The following is a 13,497-nucleotide window of genomic DNA, read 5'->3' on the forward strand; positions in this document are numbered from 1 at the left end:
GGGGAGTATAAAAGGGTATAACCTTCACAGAGAAACATATGTCAACATCTTGTTCTGAAAAATAGTCCACATCCCCCCCACGCCCCCCCCCAACCAAGGCAATGACTTTCAACTTGTTCAGGTGATTCCTTTGTGATTTCTTTTCACGTCACCAAACAACATGCTTATTATAGAGCTATTTATTTTTGTTTAAACCTTGGCAAATGAGGATTTAGCCCTCTTTCCAACCCACCTTCATCATTTCCACCCACCCTTTCCATCACCCCATTCTCACAATATCCTCATATCATCCTTCTCATCCCATCAACAGTATTTTCATTATTGTGACTACATACGTTATAGTTGAGCCTTACAACATGCTATGATTTTCCTTCCCTACAACTTACCGTTTTCCCCAAAATTGGTATCTTATCATGTGCTTGGTTTATTATGTATTTATTGCTAATTCAATCCCCCAAGCTCTGCCAATTATTCAAGTATTCCCTCAATACACTGCCAAGAGAGATAGCCTGTTAACATTATCTTCTTAGAGAAATCTCTCTTCACTCCACCCTCACACCTTGTTGACAGCCGGGTGGGTTCAGAATTCTGGACTAAAATCATTTTCCTTCAGAAATGAAGATATTATACCACTGCCTTCTAGCTTCCAGTGTTTCTGACCTATTTTCTTTTTTCTGGAAGTTTGTAGTATCTACCCTGTCCCCAGGGTTCTGAAACCTTCCAGTGATTTGCCATTTTCAGCCACAGTGCTGGGCATTGCATGGGCCCTTTCAATCTGAAAAAGCACACATCAGCCCTGAGTTTCTCTTTGATGATTTCTTCCTCTCCTTTTTCTCTCTTCCCTTTTTAGAACTCCTTTTATTCAGAGGTATACCTCCTGGACTAGTCCTCTAATTTCCCTAATTTTTTTCTCTTTCCAACTCTTTACCTTTTGCTGTACTTTCTGGGAGGTTCTGTCAAAATTGTCTTCTAACCCTTTTACTGAGTTTTTAAATTTTGCTCTCATACTTTCATTTTATGAGCTGCTTTTTTTTCTAAATGATTATTTTATTATATCCTACTCTTGATGTGTAGGTGGTTTGTCTTCTCATAACACTGAGAATTGAGCTTTTAATTCTCTTTTGGTTTTCTCCTACATGGTTTTATCTTTTTTAGCTTTCTCTTTCACATTAGGGATTTTCCTCAGATGTTTGGTGATCTTTTGTTATAAGCTCATGTTTAAGAAAGCAGTTCTAAGAAGTGGAACAGAAGTTCTGAAGGTTTAGATGGAACTCATCAAAGATGCCCTTTGGGGCTTCCCTGGTGGCGCAGTGGTTGGGAATCCGCCTGCCAATGCAGGGGATATGGGTTCGAGCCCTGGTCCGGGAGGATCCCACATGCCGCGGAGCAACTAAGCCTGTGCGCCTGCGCTCTAGAGCCCACAGGCACATCTACTGAAGCCCACGTGCACCTCAACGAGGGGTAGCCCCCGCTCTCCGCAACTAGAGAAAGCTTGCACGTGCAGCAATGAAGACCCAATGCAGCCTAAATAAATAAATAAATAAATAAATAAAATTTATTTAAAAAAAAAAAAGGATGGCCTTTAATGCAAGGTGGTCTGGCCAGGTTACTTTCCATGGGCAACTCTTGATTTCTGCACCTTTATTTTGTCTTGAGTTGCTCAGATTCCTCAAGGAAAGATTATTCAAATCTCCTTCCGAGATGATTACATTGTGGAAATTTAATTAGGTATGAGACTGGTGGGATGGAGGACAGGGGTAACAATATTCAATTAATTATCTCATTTTCAGTACAGAACCTGTTACCAACTGTACATAAAGCCCCCATGCCAAAATCCATGCATCTGACCCTCTCCAGAGAATAACAGAGACTTCTGCTGGGGTGGTAGAATACAGAAGGGACCTAGGGATCAGACTATTTCTTAAACAGATCTCAGCCAATTATTTTTTTTTCTTGGTACCATTTTTATTTCTACCTCTATAGGCCCCTAATGTCACTAATTCCTGAGTCTTTAGGAATATTTTGCAGTGTAAACCAAACTGTATCTCAGTTTTCTCCCCTGCCAGCTTGAGCTCTGGATTTCTCAACTCTGAGAAGTTACTCACTACTCATCACCTGTTTACTAGCTTCCAGAATGGTGCTGCTGTTATATCTTCTCCTTTCTTGTCAACGTGGACTTAGGTCTTTTTTTAAAAGATCCTTTTATTGTCATTTTAATAGAAGTTTGTAAGAGAATAAAAGTAAATATGAGTGTTAAATCCAATACCTTTACCTGAAAGATCCAGAATACTTTTTTGGAATGTTCTCTTATGACTGCCCCAGCATTGCAGGAGGATGCCCCTCCCCTCCCCATCCTCATGTGTCCTTGCTAAAGCCACACAAAGAGCAGAGAAGACGACTGGGAATACACTGGTGTCTCTCTCTAAGACACTACAAATGTTCTTACACCACAGGGATTTTATTTTTTATTATTTTAAAATTTTATTTATTTATTTATTTATTTTTGGCTGCTTTGGGTCTTCGTTGCTGCGTGCGGGCTTTCTCTAGTTGCAGCGAGTCGGGGGCTACTCTTCGTTGTGGTGCGTGGGCTTCTCATTGTGGTGGCTTCTCTTGTTGCAGAGCACGGGCTCTAGGTGCGCGGGCTCAGTAGTTGTGGCTTGAGGGCTCTAGAGTGCAGGCTTAGTAGTTGTGGCACACAGGCTTAGTTGCTCCAAGGCATGTGGTATCTTCCCGGACCAGGGCTTGAACCCATGTCCCCTGAATTGGCAGGTGGATTCTTAACCACTGCGCCACCAGGGAAGTCCCACCACAGGGATTTTAAAGAAGAGACTCCAGTCCAGTGAAACACCTCGGATTTCAGCAAGCAAGTATTCTTCTTTTTAAAGGTTGTTTTTGTTTGTTTTTTGGTTCAATTGTTTGAAAAAAATTAAAATTCCACTTTGACTCAAAGTTTTATTTTTAAGAAGCCATTTCCATTTACAGTTAAAATCGTTTTTTAAAAGAGTCTTACTTACATTTTGTCCAGTGTTTCGAGACTTAGTGAAGTTTTAGGGGTTGTTTTGTGTAGTTTTCTGAAGTGTCTGCTCATGTAAAACTCCCTCCACCCTCTTACCCAGATCTAGCCCCCTTTTTGTGCCCTACAGGAGAGGGCTAACCTTCAGCTTCTTCTATAAAGTCATCCCTTACCACTCCGCAAAGCATCACCAAGTGTCACCTCTTCCTTCCCTTTACTTTTTTTTTTCATTATACATCCTTATTTGACTTTTAATATCTGTAGAAACTGTAGTAATGTTACATACCTCATTCTTCCTATTGGTAATAATCATCTTCTCTCTTTTTTTAAAAAAAATATTTATTTATTTTTGGCTCTGTTGGGTCTTAGTTGCAGCATGTGGGATCTTTTGTTGCAGTGCGCGGGCTTCTGTCTAGTTGTGGCATGCAGGCTTGGTAGTTGCAGCACACAGGCTCTCTAGTTGTGGCACACAGGCTCCAGAGTGCATGCGCTCTCAAGTTGTAGCGCACGGGCTCCAGAGCACGTGGGCTCTGTAGTTGTGATGCATGGGCTCCAGAGTATGTGGGCTATCTAGCTGCAGCATGCGGCCTCACTTGTTGTGGCATGTGGGCTCAGTAGTTGTGGTGCATGGGCTTACCTGCCCTGCAGCACGTGGGATCTTAGTTCCCCGACCAGAGATCGAACCCACATCCCCTGTATTGGAAGGCAGATTCTCAACCACTGGACCACCAGGGAAGACCCCCTTTACTTTCACAGCAAGTATACATAACGATTTTTTTAAAGTATCATGCAGTATTTTGTAACAGCTTTTTCCTTAGCTTTTTTTCCTGTTCCTTCAATTTCCTGGAACTAGCATTCAGTCTCTTTACCCTGACAGTAAAATCCTTGCAGGCAGAAGTGTGTTTCTCTCTCCCTTAGCACCATAACCAACACAGAAAGAATACTCAAAGATATTCATTCATTTGACAAATATTTATTAAGCACCTACTATGCACCAAGCACTGTACATAGGCACAGAGTTTATAGCTGTGAACAAAATCACTCACGTTGCTTACGGTCTAAGAGAGACTTACAATCTAATGTTGATTTAAGACCTCCTTTCAAGTCCTAGATAAATAATAAAGAGCAAAGAAATGAACATTAATTTTTAAAATATATCAATTAAAAAACTGTGAAACACATTTGAAAATATAGTTTTACTCACTGGCATGACTAAATCTGAGTGATATTTATTTTACTCACCTCCATCTTTCTTTCTACTGATAATTCTGTTTTTCAGCCATTCTTTGGTTTCTTCCTTGACATCCTGAGCAAGTTCTATGACAACCAGAGGTGTGAAAGAGCTCTCATGAGTATCCAGAGCTGAAAAGGTCACTTTCATCTTTGACAAACTTGCTGAAAATAAAAAGCAAAGATGGGTTATAATGGGAAAAATAAATATAGACTGTATTTGTATTTTCTCTTAATTAAACCTAATTCTGGCTTCCTGGACAGAAGAAAATTTCTCACGAGCCCGATGGGTTACATGACAGGCTCACCCAATGGTTCACAGCACCTGTGCGAGCCAGGCCCTATACAAAAACGACGGAAACACCACTCGTATCCGTAAGCAGCTCAGAATACGGCAGGGGGTACATTCAGGTAAGTGAAGGATAACAGTGTAAAATGTGTTCACACAAGAGGACTAAGAAAGTATTTACAAAGGGTGTGAACTGAACAGGATTTAGAAGAATGAATAGGAGTTTGCCAAATTGACAATGGGTGGCATTCTAGGCAGAGGAAACAGTGTTCCCCTACAAAACAATGATGAAAAATAGCCAAGAGAACTCAGAGAAATACAAGTGAGTAGGTACAGCTGGTGCATTAACTATGTGTTAGAGGAAGGGAGGATGGGAGCTGGTATCTAATGAAGGCCCCTGATTATTACAAATTAACTGGGCCTTGTCCAACAAACAATGGGAATCACCAATTCATTATGGGCAGGGAATTGACGCAGCCCAATTTCATGTTTTTGTATGGAGTTGATGTCCCCAGCATCAGCTTCCCTTCCCAGTGTCCCTAACTTTCTCAGGGATGTCATCTTTATCTCTGTCACCAAGCTGGGAAGATAATGGAGTCAACCTGGAAACCCACAAATGGCATCGGTCACTAAGGCCTGATGGCCTCCCTCGAAAATGTTTCTCATGTGGACCTCTCTAACTCCATGATTTTCAACAGGGGCAGTTTTCTGACTTTAGACTCATTTATTCTAACTTTGTACTTAATGTAAGTTTTAATGACTCCAAAGTAGAAGTGCAAATCAATTCTTGGGAACAATCACAAAAGGAATGACCAACAACACAGAACATCTTTCCTTTCCTTGGGGGAAGTCACAATCTTTCAGCAATCTAATCAAACAGATCCAGCTTGTTTGGCCTGGACTGATAAGCTTTGTTTTTCTCTAACAGAGTACAAGTTTTGTTTGGGGCAATACTGGTGTTATAAATCAATGCTGGATTCAAATAATACTACAAAGACATCAGGAATGCTATTTCAAGGTATCAGCCAAATCAAACTCCCCAGGCTAGGATCTATGAGGGAAGCCAGGTCAAAAGAGGACCAACTACAATGAGGTATCACCTCACACTGGTCAAAATGGCTATCATCAAAAAATCTACAAACAATAAATGCTGGAGAGGGTGTGGAGAAAAGGGAACCCTCTTGCACTGTTGGTAGGAATGTAAATTGATACAGCCACTATGGAGAACAGTATGGAGGTTCCTTAAAAAACTAAAAACAGAACTACCATATGACCCAACAATCCCACTACCGGGCATATACCCTGAGAAAACCATAATTCAAAAAGAGTCATGTACCACAATGTTCACTGCAGCACTATGTACAATAGTCAGGACATGGAAGCAACCTAAGTGTCCATCGACAGATGAATGCATAAAGAAGATGTGGCACATATATACAATGGACTATTACTCAGCCATAAAAAAAAACGAAATGGAGTTATTTGTAGTGAGGTGGATGGACCTAGAGTCTGTCATACAGAGTGAAGTAAGTCAGAAGGAGAAAAAACAAATACCATATGCTAACACATATATATGGAATCTAAAAAAAAAAAGGTTCTGATGAACCTAGGGGTAGGGCAGGAATAAAGACGCAGACTTAGAGAATGGATTTGAGGACATGCGGAGGGGGGAGGGGAAGCTGGGACGAAGTGAGAGAGTGGCATGGACTTATATACACTACCAAATGTAAAATAGATAGCTAGTGGGAAGCAGCTGCATGGCACAGGGAGATCAGCTCGGTACTTTGCGACCACCTAGAGGGGTGGGATGGGGAGGGTGGGAGGGAGGTGCAAGAGGGAGGGGATATGGGGATATATGTATGCATATGGCTGATTCACTTTGTTATGCGGCAGAAACTAACAACACTGTAAAGCAATTATACTCCAATAAAGATGTTAAAAAAAAAACCAAAAAAAAAAAAAATAGGACCGAGTTCTCACCTCCAAATAGCTAATGATATAATCAGGAATTATAAAGAATGAAAGAATGGTAACAGATAGCCATTAAAGCTATGGGAACTCAGAACACTTCATGTGCAAAAGTTATCAATGAAGTGAGAGTAAAGGCCCAACCAGAGCAGAGTGGTAACATGTTTGTAAGGTACCACCATTTGAGAAAGTATGCTGCCGCTTACATCTGACCTGACAGCCAGTAAGGAGTCACTGGGGGTTTCTGAGCAGAGGATTGGCTATGTGTCAGAGTGATAGAAATCTCAACAGGTAAGTTTAGGGGGCGTTCTTCATGGTATTCTTTCAACTCCTCTGAACTTCTGAAATTTTTCATAACAAAAAGTTGGGGGAAGGCTTCCCTGGTGGTGCAGTGGTTAAGGATCCGCCTGCCAATGCAGGGGACACGGGTTCGAGCCCTGGTCTGGGACGATCCCACATGCTGCAGAGCAACTAAGCCCATGCGCCACAACTACCGAGGCTGCACACTACAACTACTGAAGCCTGCACACCTGAAGCCCGTGATCCGCAACAAGAGAAGCCACCGCAATGAGAAGCACACGCAACGCAATGAAGAGTAGCCCCCACTAGCCGCAACTAGAGAAAGCCCGCATGCAGCAGCAAAGACCCAATGCAGCCAAAAATAAATTAAACTAATTAATTTTAAAAAAAAAGTTGGGGAAAAATGTTAATCTACCACTAGACTACAGAGGCTTACCATCATCATCTTTTACATGGAAATATCAAATACAACAAACATTAATCATGTGCTTATTATGAGCCAGGCCATGATGGAGTCTGAAGATACAAAAGTAAATAAGGTCTACATCTTACTTTTGAGAAGCAGGTGTGCATCAAATCATTCTAACACAGGGCTAAGTATAACAGTACAACTGCAGTAACCCGAGAGCTTGGGGCAGCCTGAGAAGTGAGGCTGAGAATGGGACAGCCTGCAATTTGGAAAAGATACCCAGATGATTCCAAGGTTTCTAACTTGGGACATGGGAAGAATGGCTGTGAGCTAGCAAATAGAAAAGATGGAAGGAATGGTGAGGTTAAGGGGACAATACAGGGCTCAACAGGGCATATGTGCACAGGCATCAAAGGTCAAAGTTTTTTAACCTTTATGCATTGCCTAATGTGAGTGAGAATTATTCACAATTACCAGGTCATGAAACAATCTTTCTGAGAAAGTAAGGCAGGTTTCAGTTCTCAACATGTATATGAGCATTATCTAGAAGCTCACAGTAAATACTTCCTCACTGATTTATTCTTATTTGAGATACTATATGCCCTTCATTACTCAAAGCACGACCTTAACAAGACTTCCAATATATTACAGACAAAAATGTCACAATCTCTGATATACGAAGAGTTCTTATAAATCAATAACAAAAAATACAAAAAACTAAAATCACAAGTCACAAAGAAGAAATACACACTTGAAAAGATGTTTAAAGTTACTAAGAAAGAAACGCAAAGTAACAATGAGTTATTTTTCCCTTTTCAGATTTGTTGAAAGATGGACAGAACCCAGGTCTGGCACGGGAGTAGAAAACTGGGCATTTTCACACATTGCTGCCAGATGTTGTGATTTGATACCACCTTCCCAGAAAGCAGAGTAGCAATCTGAAAAACAATATTAAATACTCATACCATTCAACAGAACAATGCTAGTTCTAGGAATTTATACCAAACATATAATAAAATCAAAAATGTACATAAATGTTCATTACAGCTTTCTTTTTTTCTGTCTTTCCTTTCTTTCCTATAAAGACAAACAACAGGATACTGGCTAAATAAAGAATAACTATACAATAGAACCATTAATACTAGGATACAGATCCAACTAAATTAACATGAAGAATGTTTCACAACACATTATAAGGTAAAAATGCAAAGTATGACCCCATTTATGAATATATATCATCCACAGTAATATCAAAGTGACAACACTAGCTAACATTTGCTGAGGATTTACTGCATCAAAGCACGGCTACACATTTTTATGTGAATTAACTCATTCATTTCTCACAGCAACCCCCATGAAGAAGGAACTTTAATGTTTCCATCTTACAGATGAGAAAACTGAGGTGAAATAAGTAAAGTAGCCTGTCCACATCATGCAGTGTCAAGCAGGGAAGCTGGGCTTCAAAACCAGGCAGCCTGATGCCAGAGCTCACATCCTTAACCACATTTGTGTATACATATGTATTCAGCACATGTGGTATGAGTGTATTACACACACCTGTGTTAGTCACGGTGTAGGTATGTGTGTTTAATAAAAATTCCATTTTTATTAAATGGAATTTAATAAATTTAAAATTTAAAAATTCCATTCCCATTTCTAGGTAGTAGGATTTACGATGAGTTTTATTTTCTTCTTTACATTTTTCTTTTTGATTTGAATTTTAGTGAGCAGGTATTTCTTAAGATTAGAAAAACATGGCTTCTATGTTCGTAAAATAGAAGCCTCACATTTTCAACAGTAAGTGTAAAATATACACTGTAGTATAGACCAAATGATACTTTTAAAATTACCTAATACAAGATAATATTTTGCTTTATTCCTCAGATTAAAAACATACTAACTTTGTATACAAGAAGTCGCCTAGCTTCAAAGATTGTTTAGTTTTGGGTAAAAGTTAACGGCATATAGAATGAAAGGACTCGGGACCTAGGCACGTTCTATCCAGGAGACGGGCAAAAGCAGCCCAGAAGTTGGACTAGGAGAGAATTTTTAAAGCAGAAGGAGCCTTAGGGGTCAATTATTCCCAAGACCACACTATTTCATGTTAATAAAACCCAAAGTCACACAACCAGTGTGACAGAGATAAGACTGAAATCCAAAGCTCTTTGAATAACACCATACCGTATGCAAAAGACCTTTTTTCCCCATTTTTTTGAACTTAGCCAATTTATAGTCTCACCATCAAAAGTAACGCTGGCCTCGCCACAGCTGTGTAGCTGTGTGCTTTCACTTGTTAGAGTCTCAAAGACTAACCCAAGTGCCAGTGCTGCTTGGGTTCTGCTCTGAGCAGTTCAGTGGAGCCTGGTAAGCCTCAAGATGCTCTTGAAGTTTCAACACTGCTTGTTTTCAGCTGCTTCACACTTGTGCCATCCACTGGGCCACAGTATACTTACAGGCTGGGTGACCTAAGTGGCAGGAACCTCTCTTACACTGCCCGTGTTCCCATCCCTGAAACCCTGTGCCTTCCTTCTTGTGTCCTCTGCTCAGGGAATTTCCATCACTGTACAGTAACACCTCTGGGGACGCCCTGTCCTTGGGGGATTCCTGCCCCTCTCTGTGTTCTGCATGCAACATCCCTCTTGCAGTTCACCAACCAGCGCAATCCAGGCCTGCTCCAATCCCACCTCTTCACTTTGGCTGGCCCAACGGCAATGAATACCAAGTGTAAGGTGAAAATAAGAAGCCTCATGGCAGCATGGGCTAACCTGAGTTCTGCAATCCACTTTCACCAGAGGGTCTTAACAGAGGCTGGCTCCACCATTACCATGCACACTAGACTAGTACATGGGACCAAAATACCACCTGGGGGGACATGAGGACTTTAAGCGTGGACACAGCAGAGGGCCTCACGGTTCCTGTTGGGGCTGATCTGAAAACAAGCAATGATTCAACACACAGACTTCCTGGGCACTAGAGGGTAGAATGATCTGTGCTTCCACAGCCAATTTTCCCCTTTTATCCAGACTGTCAGCCAGGTCAGCAGCCAGGAATAACTGTAAAGCACAGAGCAGCGAGGTTCCATATGCTCTGGGCACAGGGTCAGTAGATAGCCATCTCAAAGTCTGTTCTTAATCACGTATTGAGCTGCACACAGGGCTAAAGGAGACCTACAAAGGAACTGGATTCCTGTGGCTCTTACATTAGCTATTGGAATCACCTGCCTATAGTAAGAGTTAAATCCTGACCTTGGTGGTTGAAATGCACATATGAAAAGAAACTCACTGGGAGTTCAACCATGGAGGGGGGTGGTTCACATATTTTATCACGGTTCAAAAAAAGAATAATGGGTCTTCCCTGGTGGCGCAGTGGTTGAGAGTCCGCCTGCCCATGCAGGAGACGCGGGTTCGTGTCCCGGTCCGGGAAGATCCCACGTGCCGCGGAGCAGCTGGGCCCGTGAGCCATGGCCGCTGAGCCTGCGCGTCCGGAGCCTGTGCTCCGCAGCGGGAGAGGCCACAGCGGTGAGAGGCCCGCGTACCACAAAAAGAAAAGAAAAAAAAGAATAATGGACCTTTTATTCTCTTCCTGAGTTTGGGTAAAGAAAAAACATCAATGGAATTATCATAAATTCAAAGACTAATAAGTAAATGCGTAAAGCTGTCTTTAGGAATCACCTTATTTCAGACTCAAGGAGAAACACAATCCAAAATGACAAAATTACTCTGTTATAAGGCAGAATAGGAACACATCGGTGAGAGAAAAATGAAGGGCCACACTGATCAAGGAGGAAGATGAGCGGGATTTCCTAGGAGAAAACTTGCAATTTTAATGGCAAGTGCTAGAAGGGACAGGACCCCTCCGGAGGCACTCTCTAAGGTGTAAGACAACTTAGAGGCAGTTAATTACGAGAGCAATTGTGGGACAGTTCTCCTTGAGACCTAGGGCAGCTGTCTCTCAGAGTCACCTAAGATGAGGGCAGATCTGAGAATGAAACATCAGCACTGCACACATGCACCCTCACTAAAGAGATTCTCAGTGACACCCACAATGTAGGGGAGATGGTGAGGCCCATTCCCTGAGGAACATTACCTAGGAACCTCGTGGCCTTAGGACTCCACAGGAAGGTGTAGGAGAGATGAGCCACGACACAATGAAGACAGCCTCGCCACAGCAGCCCAGGTCCAGGCCTAATTAGATGCTGCACTCATACTCTCTTTCTACACTCGGTACCCCAGACACTGCCAAGATTTTGCTTATTTGAGCTGGAATAATATCTGAAAACCTAGAGCAACAATGAATCTCCTCCCCAAGCACGGGACCTGGCACACAGCTGAAATGCTAATTGTGATAAAAGAATGAATTCACATGATGAACATACCACCATTTAAAAAGATGTTTAGGGAGAATTTTTAATGATCCAGGAAAATGCTAAAAATACAAAGGGAAAAAAAGCAAAATACAAAGTAATACAATATGACCCCAACTATGTAATATGTACATTTAGATACACAAAAAAATACAAAAAAAATTAAGAAGAATTGCACAAAAATGTTAGGGTTGGTGAAATTACACGGAGTTTTCATTTTCATTCTTATACTTTTCTCTATCTTCCAAGTTCTCTTACAGTGAAAAAAAGTTTCACTGAGTTTGTTTTTTATTTTTTTAAGCACACACAATCTCCAATTTACCAGGACTTTTCTATCCCTTTCAATTAGTTTAAATCTTTTCAATTTCATTCTTCATCTGCAATTCTACAATTCTTTCAGCAATAACTGGTCAGAAGAGATACGATCTACTTTCCACAGCTAATTTAAAACTGTTTATCATACTCACAGAATGGGCTCTTAGAAAACATCTAGTTCTCTAGCTCGGTGTGACTTTAAAATTCAAAGTAGCCAGATAAGAAAGATTTATTTAAAAAAAAAAAAACCCACAGAGGGCTTCCCTGGTGGCGCAGTGGTTGAGAGTCCGCCTGCCGATGCAGGGGACGCGGGTTCGTGCCCCGGTCTGGGAAGATCCTACATGCCGCGGAACGGCTGGGCCCGTGAGCCATGGCCGCTGAGCCTGCGCGTCCGGAGCCTGTGCTCCGCAACGGGAGAGTCCACAGCAGTGAAAGGCCCGTGTACCGCCAGAAAAAAAAAAAAAAACAAAACCCACAGGATTAGATATTTTTAAAATTAAAATTCCGCAGGATTTAAGGGAATGTGATACGACTGCTTTTGAGTTTGAATAAAAACCTCAACTCTGAACTTTGTGCGGGACCTGCATACACCGTCTGGGCTGCCGGAATAGGGTTTCACAGAAGACAGCGCCGCACCAACGTAGGCGCTGCCAAGGCTCCAGGGAAATTAGAAGCATTCCATAGGAGAAGCACCCCTTCCTGCCACGTTTCTCAGGTGTCCCAGGCATTGCCCCTGACTTTCATCTAATACTTAAGCTGTACTGTGTGTCCCAGTCGAAAGCCTGGAAACCCGATCACCCCGATGTGAGAGCACAACCCCGCAAGCTCACTCGGGTCACGCCCGTGCCGAGATACCCGAAGCTCCAGGCTCTCCGGACAGTCGGGGAAGCGTGAATCATGGGCCCCCGTGAGCTGGTTCTTCCCTCAAACGCCCTTCACTAGGCTTCGCCGACTCCTCCACCCCCACTCAACTCATTCCCCGTTGCTCTGGAGCCCCCCAAGCCCTCGCATCCTGACTCCACCAGTCACCAGATTTCAGCTTCACCACGTTTCTTCTATCAACCCTCCACCCTCAGACCAACCTCGGCCCTCTGCAGCTTCCACCTGCGACTGCCACTCCCACCCGAACGACACACAACCTCGGCGTCCCTCCCGGTACTACTTTCCCATTCCCGGGATTGCCAACCTCGGGAGGTGCCCCGGAAAGGAAGGGCGGCGGCCGGGAGGAGTCCCTGGAAGCGTCGCGCCGCCGCCCAACAGCCCGGACTCAACCACCTGCACTGACCCAGGCTCTGCGCCGCAGAGAGCAAGGGGGGGGCCGAGGTCCCCTCCCCCACTCACCGGCCGCCACAGCACTCCACGTCTTCGGGGGCGGGCCCGAGAGCCTGCTAGTCCCCCAGGCCGCGCGAGCGACTCTCGCAGCAGGAGGCGGTCAGCGGCCTGCCGGGCGGGTACCAACGAGCGCCGGGCGTGCAAGGCGTGGCCGAGGCGCGATCGCACGCAGGCGGGGGCGGGGCCGCGGTGTGGGAGGCGGGGCTTAGCGCTGGGTCTCACCGGGCGGGGGAGGGGCCTAGCGGTGAGTCACTCCCGGCAGAAACCAGGCTGCTCTA

At 43.3% G+C, this 13,497-nt stretch overlaps 1 protein-coding gene across 1 annotated transcript in view; it reads right to left on the minus strand.

The window, feature by feature from the left end:
• Window positions 1–13,199, minus strand: part of ANO10 (anoctamin 10) — a 232,939-nt gene extending 219,740 nt beyond the window's left edge. Inside the window, exons 1-2 of the mRNA XM_079712308.1 lie at window positions 13,074–13,199; window positions 4,256–4,408 (exon numbers count right to left, since the gene is read on the minus strand). Of these exons, the coding sequence (XP_079568434.1) occupies window positions 4,256–4,394 (139 nt within the window). The 5' untranslated portion in view covers window positions 4,395–4,408; window positions 13,074–13,199. The remainder of the gene's footprint in view (window positions 1–4,255; window positions 4,409–13,073) is intronic.
• Between the last annotated feature and the right edge of the window lie 298 nt (window positions 13,200–13,497).

Source organism: Hyperoodon ampullatus, assembly GCF_949752795.1.
Source record: "Hyperoodon ampullatus genome assembly, chromosome: 10".
NCBI lineage: Eukaryota > Metazoa > Chordata > Mammalia > Artiodactyla > Ziphiidae > Hyperoodon > Hyperoodon ampullatus.